The following is a 9,948-nucleotide window of genomic DNA, read 5'->3' on the forward strand; positions in this document are numbered from 1 at the left end:
GAAATGACACATTGGGCAAACTATACAACTACAGCCGTTTCACCGAAAAACATGTTCTTTACTATAATCATGTGTTGAGAATTTTTCTACCCCTTGGACTTCTGTCAACATGAGAGCAATCGACGTTTTTTTACAAAACACGATAAGAACGAAAAAGTGAATTTTAATCATTTTGCCCCACCTACCGACAAATAAAACACGCCCTATCTACGAACATATCACAACATATCACAGGTAATATGTGCAATAATATGCTGTATTTTTTAAGAATGGAAGGTCGCTTCTTAACTAAAACGCACGAGTTGCTAACATTGTGTAAGACTTTCTCGAGATTCTCGCCTGAAAGTCAACACTTGTAAGGGCGTCTGTTAAAAGCTCAATGACCAGTTAATTAACTTGTCTCCCTATTAGAGTCATTGTTGATGACACTCCAGCGGATACTCGAGAAGTCCCTTTCTTTTATTAACTCTGTATCAACGCCGTTACCCAACTGGTCCGCAACTACAGGCTTAATTGGAAGCTACAAGACAGAACTTTTAGTTAACGTTTGCTGACTATTAGCATGAATTAAGTCGTGGTGTTGAAAAAGACCGGTAGGCAATTTTCAAAATATGTAGGGAACAAATTTACTTAAAAACTTATGTGAGTCTTTAAATAATGACATTTATACCTTTTAATACATATTGTTTATATGTGAAATTCGTCAACCGGTATAATTCAGATGTGTCAACGCCAAATGGTAACGTTTTGACCCAATTTTGAACCATAATATTGCTGAATTGATCAACACAATTAGCAACAAACTTTTAGTTATTTGACTTATTTGCTAAACTTTGAATCAAAATGATGAGAGAAAAACTATGTTTAATTCTGTATTAGCACAATAACGTCACGTTTCATTAAAGTCAAGCTCTACATATGTTAATACGTGAGTTAAAGATTCAATAGAAAATCGACTTTTAGATAGTGAATTAAAAAAGATTGGGAGTAAATAAATAGAAAGCATGCTAAACAAGTTTGGGAGTATTATACACAAGTAAATTACACGCCCAAAGGAGAAAGGGCGCTCAATTTTACAAGATTATACATCATAGAGATTTTTGAAATATTGATGAGAAAGTAACTTGGATTTAAGTTTATTGAAATTTTTTTAGAAATTGTAGTTTTAACTGTTTGTCTGGGCCGTATTTTGTCAGTTTACGCTACATAAACTTTTGAGTTGGGTTCCAAGCGCACAAAAATAACTCAATGTCACCAAGGCGCTATCAACCTTAGGTTAGCGGTTCTGTGTGTTTCAGTTGAGCTATTGCTGTTCCGCCTCCTTTAAAACAACATGTATACGAAGCCCGGGAGATCATTTTGACGCCCAGCGCCCGATTTCAATTCATTAGCATTAGAGCAAAGCCGAATTGGCGGACGTCCTGGCGACGAAATGCGCAGAATGATTAGATCGTTCATCGTTTAATTTTGAAGGCAAGATGAACATAGAGCTGCTTCAATAACAAGCAGTTACTAAAGTTCGGTAACTTTACAATGTACCGCAATTAGAATTGTGAGCGTAGACAAAATATTTACTTAAAAAACAAAATTGTTAGAACAACATCGTGAATACGCTTATCTAATGACATGTCCATAATAATTTAACAATATGTTTCCGTTTAAAGACGCTTTCGCTTTGGCAAAGCGGATAGCTTCATTTTAAAATATATAGGTCAGAGGTAATAAAATGATTAATCGTAAGTCGGTCATTTTGTTAGTTCTCAGCCTATATTGAAACTTTTAAATGTTGTGCAACCTTTTAAAGTTAGGTTTGTAATATGTTTATATTTAATACTATTTTAATATTGGTGGATCATTACAGTAATTAGAGGATTAACCTTTCATAATTGCATTTGAGTTTGGTATATTGTGCATACTTTTATAGATAAGTTTGTAATATATTTATATTTCATACTAATTTAATTTAGATGCATTTTAAGTTAAAGAGGCTTGGGGCTGGTTAAACATTTGAGCCTACGAGTCAGTCAGCCATAGCTTTGCAGAAGCAACGGTTTTGTGCGGAAAACCGCCGGCACTATGCATTTCTTGCTCCTGCGACTTTTGGCTTTCACCCTTGCAGCTCCATCAAGATTTTCAGTCTCGTGGGAGCAGGAATACACGGATGGTCTCGCTCGTAGGGACTCCTCGGCCTATGAGAGTCGATGGGCCACGACGAAGGCGACCTCTCTCTCTAATTTTGGGAATGTGCATTTTGTCACGGCATGCGGTCGTCTCGGGGTCAACAGCAAAAGTGCTGTTGCCCCATTGCGGTTCACATCTGTGACAAGGAGCTGCGGCAGGCTGAAAAACAGGTTGGTGGACACAAACCAGTATCATACTGTTGTATATTGTTAAGACTTTTCTGCCATAGTCAGTCAGTAAAACTTTATATTGTTATTTAAAAGAGAAATATATTTCGCCACAAACAAGGCATCATCAGTCTCTTAATTCGAATAAGTCTATTTTGTGGCGAAATATTTTTCTCTTTTAAATGACTAAAACGCATTACTGACTGACTTTGACTATTGTAGGAAATTCTAAAGAATATATGCTCCCATTTGAAGTCATTGTAATTTACGTGTAAGGGCTAGGAGATACCTTCATATTTTACACACCCAGTTTGCCTTTAACCGTTCTATTTAACATATTAAAAAACTTCCTTAATTTCGTAACCAATGATTTCCGACTGTTATCCAGTAAAGATAGTGATAGTAAAATAACTGTCCCTCAAATAAAGCAAATATTCACCAAATACAATATTCACGATTGTTAAATGTTTAGGACGTTGAGTGTTGATTAGAGTATGGCATATATATAGGTAACCCAATGGAGTCAATAGAAAGTTCTTCGTTTTACATATACTGTATACTTTTTTCATAGGCTTCTGGTAACAAACGAGGGACATCGCTTTTGTGCGAGGTACAGGGACAGCCTGGAACTTATCCAAGGGGAATTCTTCTCGTACCTTATCGCCCAACTTCTCGGAATCGACAACGTGCCGCAAGTTTGCCTGATGAAAGTATGCGCCAATATAGGGCTGACGTAACTTATGCAAACGGCGCCAGATTCGACCGCATGTTTTGTTCAAGCAACCGTTTAAGTCATGCTTGGGTACAGCTGATGCTATGTACAGTTGTTAGTGGTTCGTGAAAAGGATTTCACGCTATATTACTCCGACTACTCAATTTGATTCCGACTACTCAATTTAATTCCGACTACTCAATTTACCGCTTAGCTGCTTGTGCGGAAAATGCCTTATAGTATTAGCGCATGCTGCAAAGAGCAAACATTTCCAGCTCCTTAACATTAAAATCAAAGCTACTGCTTTTTGTACCGACGCCTCGTAAGCTAACCAGTGCTGCGGAGTCGATTGAAAACAACCCGAGTCCGACTCCCGAGTCCGACTCCGGCCAAAAAAATACACCCGAGTCCGACTACCGAGCCCGACTTTTGTCGCCTTGTCGGACTCGGGAGTTGGGTAGTTTTACGCGGTCTTACTCAAGTCCCGAGTCCCGATTCCGACTCCGGCAAAACAAAACGACTCCGTCGAGTCCCGAGTCCGACTCCGACTCCGTAGCCCTGAAGCTAACCAAACTCAATTAGATGACAAAGAGTTTATTTCAAGCAATTAAGGTATTGGACGCTAGAAAATATAACGTGAGCGCTGGACTCAGGTGCTTGCCAGTCCTTTTTTTGAACACTCATCAACTTGAACAGTATAGTTCGTCCTATGTTATTTACATAATATGCCAAATAATATATTTTTAATTATACAATTTTCAACGGTACGTAAAACAAGATTTAAAGTGATGTATACGCAAGTCATGGTATTCTTAAGCTTATTGACGCTGTTTTTTGACGAGCAAAACAAATGATTTAACATTTATATTTTTATAAGTTAGGACAAAGATTTTTTTTTCCGTTTTTTAATAGAAACAGAATGATAGTAGCGTGTTCTAATTTTGTATTTGTTCTAATTTTGCTAATACATTAGGGTGTATAAAGATTAAACTAAGTACCGAACTTAGTAAACCGAAAATCAGTTGGTTTGGACGTTATAAAATTATAAAGATATTGTTGCAGCAGTTGCGGCTTACCTAGTGCACCGCTTGCCTAGAATAGTTAGTTTAGGTTTTTATTAGCGTACTTCTTGACTTATGTTGTGTTACATTTTTAGATACTGATGATGCTTTTAATAGCGATATATATTTATCATATTATAACATCCAAACAAACTGAATTTCGGTTTACTAAGTTCTGTACTTAGTTTAATCTTTATCATTGATGTGCAACCAGAATCGTTTGTTTTCACCATTCGGATTCAGGCAGATTTTGTTATTCGAAAGAATACCTTGATTACATTAGGGTGTATTCACAGATTCTGTAATAAGCTACTTGGTCGTTCCAGGTGACATCCAATTCCTCCGTTTGGTCACCTGTTTGGGAAGAATTGTCCACAGTTGGATGGAAACACGAAGCGGTTGTTTCAATCACCCGCTGGGTGGAGCACTTGCGACCAGTGGTGGCGCCAAAGGACATACGACGTCTAGCGGAAAATCAAGAAAACAAAAGAACTCGCGTGGTTTGGATATTTGAACATGCAATTATCTTAATTCGATCAAACTATTTAACGTAGCATATTGTTTGTAAATTATTTTTCGATTTAATTAAGATAAGTTTATGCCTGTGGAAGCTTCGAGCCGAAACCCCATTTTCTGTGGGAAACCTAGGATTTTGGGGGAGTAAATAAACAAAATCAACAACCCGCATTTAACTCAAAAGTTTAACATTAAAAATAACCAATGCCATCCCCTTTCGACAACAAGCAAAACGAATAAAATAGTTTACTTTCTGTTATGCGCAGTTCCCATTCGGGCCCTACCTCCGTGGCAATCAATTCGCAACACAAATTATTTGAAATTTAGGTATTAGCCTAATTATGGCAAGAGGATAAAGTTTCCGCCAAAACTGAATTGTTCAAGAATTAACGGTTTCATTCCTAATCAATAGGAAGAACCCTAGCAGCAACCCTTACTTTTTTTCTTTACTATTACTTACCTTAGGTAAACGAATAAAAAAATAATGTTTGTTTGCAACTACTAAACCTTATGAAAAATAATTGTTTACTTCACACGCGAAACATGAATAAACGGATAAGTTTACAAACTCGAGCAAAAAATGATTTGCTGCGTGAAAAGTCATTTAAACCATACTGTACAATTAACTGTCAGTAAACTATAAAGAACTTTCATTGTAACGCAGTCGTTTCTTTTGTCGTGGCCCAAAATACTCGTTCAAGAGCTGTTTAGGCCCACCACGTTTAATCACTTCGACAAATGGGGTGGATTCAGGGTTTTTATTTGAGAAATTAAAAAACTTTGAGAATGGCATCGACAACTTTCGTCGTAAAGTGGCGTAAAAAAAGCGTTTTTTGTTTAAATAAAACAAATTGCGATTTTGTTTTTAATAATCACAAAAGTTCAATTAAAAATATACGTGACCCATGTGGTACATGACAGACACTTGAATATACTCGAAAAATAAATTTAGGGCCTTTAGTTTAACTGTAATACTAATGAATATCTTGCGGCCCACTAAAATTTGTTAAAAGGTCTACAATTGGACCACGGCCCATAGCTTGCCGATCACTCTTGTAACGTATAGAGTTACGTTACAAATATTTGTATTTTTTTTTGTAGATATTTTTTGAATGTTTATTTGTTAGGGTTTCTTTATTTTTTTAGTATTGCTATACACAGTATTTTTCATTTGATATATAACTGAAATCGTTCGTCGAAGAAAACAATGGAATCGGCCGAAGAGTGGTCAAATATGACACAATGGTCAGATCTCATTGTCTTTGATTACATCACCGGCAACATAGACCGCCTTGTCAGCAGCATGTATTCTCTTCAATGGGACAACGAAGCACTAGAACGTCCAGTAAATAACCTTCTAATCAAACCAAACGGTAGGTAATGTTATTCTGTAAAGTAAAATTTTTCCATAAAAAAATTAAAAAAACAATGTAAAAAGATGTAAAGTAAAGTGTGTCCTCTATATGTATTTCACAAAGTGACATTTATTTATACCAGTAAACGAAATTATGGACCTCGTCGTAAAACATAGTGTGTATCTATAGGCACACATGCAAGATCGAATACACGCTATTCACTAGTTAACTGAAAGTATTAGAATATTTATCCATTTTCGTTGATGGATTATGCGATTATTTTTTGTTATATGTGAAAGTTCTTTCAAATCCTAATTTGGCTCAAGCCATCAAGTTAAAAACCACTGCTTTAAAGGAAGGAAAGCTCTGAAGCAGTATTTCTCAATCCTTTTTAGTTTGTGTCACCATAATTATATTATAAATAGTTCGAGTGTTTAAGTGTAACATTACAATAAACGCGATTGAAACAGCAAATTTACTGTGCCACAAGGTTGAAAACAACTTTTCAATTTTTCGCGCTTATCAAGAAGCTTACCAATAAAGCAACAATTGGTTCAGTATCCTAAAGAATTTAAAATATCTCTCGGCACACTTGGGCGTTAAAAATTGCACCCTAGAGTGCCGCGGCACACCTGTTGAGAACCACTGCACTGAAGTTTATGATTTGTAAATCTTTCTACATTTTTATTGTGTTTAACAGTTCGGTATATGCATTAACGCACTCTACCCTCTGTGTTTAAAATTCAGGCCGACTGAGTTTCTTGGACAATGAGTTCGGCTTCGCCCACAGTTACCGCTTGCTGGCGCACTACGAGCAATTTCACAAAAAGCTTCTGGGGACGACTTGCCGTTTTAGCTCGAGAACGAAATCCCGCACCGAACTTCTAGCTTCTGTAAAAAGGCGGGAATTCAACGAGATTGTAACGGCGATGTGGAAAAGCTCTGGCAAACTCGTACGAGATTTGTCGGATGAGCAGAAAGATACATTGCGTGAACGTCTCATCCGAGTTAACCAACGGATGAAGGAATGCGAAAGAGGAAAATTATTAAGAATATAAATCCTTAAGAAGGTGTTGCTACTTGTTTCAATAGAGAGAGATACTGCATTTTCATCACATTACAAGGAAAAATACACTGAGATTAAAAAGAAAACGTTGAAAACCAGGTTAAAGCTTTTTTTCCGGATTGGAATTTACCGAAAACAATGATACCCACGAAATTTATACGAATTTCATTTAATTGCATAATTAACCAAGAATGGCCAAATGGATCAATAAATTAAACTTTAATGTGGGTCAAATAATTTTTCTAATTGATTTTCATTGAGCACAACTTATAAAACAATAAGTTGATTTTGGCAAATCATGAGTAAGAATTGGTCTGATTTCAATTAATTAAACCGAAAAAGTTTGCACAAATTGCATGGTTAACCGATATTTTATTTGCGAAATACAGAAAAACTGAACGCATACTGTACATAAATTAAAGAAAACGAAAACAGTATGCACACAACCTATATGCACCATATTATATGGTATTACTCCCTTATATTAGGCTATTAATTATCGAAAGAGTAATTTGCGGGTATCTTAAAGCCTTTCTCGTTTTGTCAGCGGCACCCACCGAACAAACTGCGACCGTAATTTCGCCAACCGGGCGCGCTTTGCCCGTGAAATATTGATGTTGCCTTCTCAGCCTCTTCGGACGCGAGTACAAACAGCATTCCTTCGTGCTTTTTGGCCGCTTTTGCTCGTCGGCAACTCGGCCGATTTCTCTACCCAACAAATACTGAATAATTCACTGGCGCGAAGGCCGCGAAACGCCAGCCGCTAATACAGAGTTAATTAAATCGCTACAGAGTGCCGATTGTTTCTCGCCCCCCCCCTACTTGTTTGGAGAAGCGCCAACCAATTTGTGAATTTCATTTGGGCCGGAGACCAGCGGTGACCAGATTGCACTGTTTTGTCGCGGTACCGGAAATACGCCTTTCGGACGGTTTCAGCTCCGGAATAACGTGCTCACTGCATGTGTCCTATATTTAACTTGGTCGACAAAAGCAAACTTGACTAAGTTTAAAGCAAAATAAACTGCACACGGCCTACTATAGTAAAGCATAAGCTTTTGTAAGCCATGCACTGATTTAAGCCATTGCGTTGTAAGCATGATTCCCATGATTGGTCGCTCCGCATAAACGCATTGATTGTAGACGCGCTTCGGGTGTTTTGTGGCAATTAAACAGTTTGGCCACTACTGCGTTGCCTGGCGAAATATAACTGCTGTGCTGAATTTTTTCCCTCATTTTCACAAAGTACGTTAGACTTAAAAGTTAGGTCGTCGCATGCGTTATCAAATTTTCTTGAGATTATTAATATGTTCTCGCTTTGAGGAGCTATGTTTAAACTTTCTGCGAAGACTTCATATAGCTTCTGCTGAACTGTGTTATACAACAACATTCTATTACATACAAATTACAATGTTGTGATGTACTTGATATACATTTGGCAGTTTGTGAGAAATTGTTTCGATAATCCCAAGTTATCAGGATGCCATTGAATTTATTTTAAATTATGACAAAAAATTACGACGTTTAAAATTTGCAAAAATACATAGGCTGCGGAAGGCATAAAAGCTTGTAAATGAATTTGATTTATATTTTAAAACTTTACACAATATGCTCTTCTTATTGCGCTATTTTAAACCGCATATGCACTATATTTTCATTAGGTAAAAAGCGGATAAATTGTTGAGTTGTGTCACAGCTGTAATCCGACTCCTGTAATCCACACCCTTGTAATTTTGTCCGAAAAGTTGGGAGCAATGCCAGGTAACATTAGCATTTGAAAAGTAGCCGGTCGCCTGAGCTCCGTAGCATTTCGATAATTGCAGACGGAAAAGGAAAAGTTAAGCCGACTGCTTTTAGGTGACCTTGTCATTTTGTTGCACCAATTATTGTTGACGTTTGGTATTGTTTATTTGCTTTATCGTTTGTATCTTGTTGTTCTTTCCACTCTTTCTTTTTCACTCACTTTATATCGCTTTTCCACTTTTGCACCTCACCTTTCACGCTTCAATTCTAATCTTATCACGGTTTCCGTTGGCACCTATTAATAAGTTACGTTTGACACATCACCATTTTCTCTCGTTGTTGTAGTTAGCGTAAACGAAAACTAATGTCGTGTTTTAGGGCTAGCTTGGTATCATTATAGAAACCCTGGGAATTGACGTTTCTATCACCTTTTTAGGCGTTGGCCGCTTTTCGTTGTATTAGTGTTTTATTATTTTACTTGTCGTTTATTTTAATACAATTAAAAGATTGTAGCGCTTGGCAGCCGACAGGCCGTGAAGTCGAGTTCTGGAATAGTTTAATGTAAAAATTTCGTCAAGTGGCAGACGAGGGTTTACAGTTTGAAATGTGTTTCGGGTTATTTTAGGTTCAGCACACACCTATCCGAATAATATCAGGCATGCAAAAGGTACAGTTACTAACTGAAGACGTACAATCGTACGTGGCGGTATAAGCCCATGTGTATAGGTCTCGTTATTTCGCAAAAAGCTCAAGTTAAACGGGTAAGGAAAGACATAGTTGAAAAATTGGTTTCTAAACATTTTAAATGATCATGTAAAACCGAATAAGATGCACTAAAATACACGAAATTACAGCAAAAGATCTGTTTCTCGGCAAATGCAACAGTGTAGATTAAAACCAACTGTTGAAAGCGGCGAACCTGCACGCACATTAACCGGGTAAGTTATAAAAAAAGCAACTAACGCAAGTTAGAAAACGTTCGCTTTCCATTTGATAAGAATGACATGTAAGCTGGCCAAGTTGTAAACAAGGCAAAAAGAAAACAGTTTAAAGCAAGTTTTAAGGCACGCGAAAAAGTAGCGTTTTAAACTAACATTTAAATGCAATCTCGTATAACCAATCCGGGTTTTTCGCCAACCAGAACAAAACC

At 37.1% G+C, this 9,948-nt stretch overlaps 1 protein-coding gene across 1 annotated transcript; it reads left to right on the plus strand.

The window, feature by feature from the left end:
• The first annotated feature begins 2,076 nt into the window (after positions 1–2,076).
• LOC146158950 (four-jointed box protein 1-like) lies at positions 2,077–9,107 on the plus strand. Its single transcript, XM_083384800.1, has 5 exons — positions 2,077–2,351; positions 2,920–3,058; positions 4,448–4,621; positions 5,839–6,010; positions 6,740–9,107. The coding sequence occupies exons 1-5, from the start codon at positions 2,077–2,079 to the stop codon at positions 7,048–7,050; spliced, it is 1,071 nt and encodes a 356-aa protein (XP_083240926.1). The 3' UTR covers positions 7,051–9,107.
• The last annotated feature ends 841 nt before the right edge of the window (positions 9,108–9,948 follow it).

The sequence above is a fragment of the Ascidiella aspersa genome, chromosome 3 (genome assembly GCF_963924565.1).
Source record: "Ascidiella aspersa chromosome 3, kaAscAspe10.2, whole genome shotgun sequence".
Classification (NCBI taxonomy): domain Eukaryota; kingdom Metazoa; phylum Chordata; class Ascidiacea; order Phlebobranchia; family Ascidiidae; genus Ascidiella; species Ascidiella aspersa.

What these genes read in the sequence shown, in the direction of transcription:
- LOC146158950 (XM_083384800.1), top strand. Translation starts at nt 2,077, where the DNA reads ATGCATTTCTTGCTCCTGCGACTTTTGGCTTTCACCCTTGCAGCTCCA. An exon ending in AAAACAAAAGAACTCGCGTG is followed by an intron (nt 4,622 to 5,838) that starts GTTTGGATATTT and finishes CGTTCGTCGAAG; the next exon opens with AAAACAATGGAATCGGCCGA. An exon ending in CCTTCTAATCAAACCAAACG is followed by an intron (nt 6,011 to 6,739) that starts GTAGGTAATGTT and finishes TTTAAAATTCAG; the next exon opens with GCCGACTGAGTTTCTTGGAC.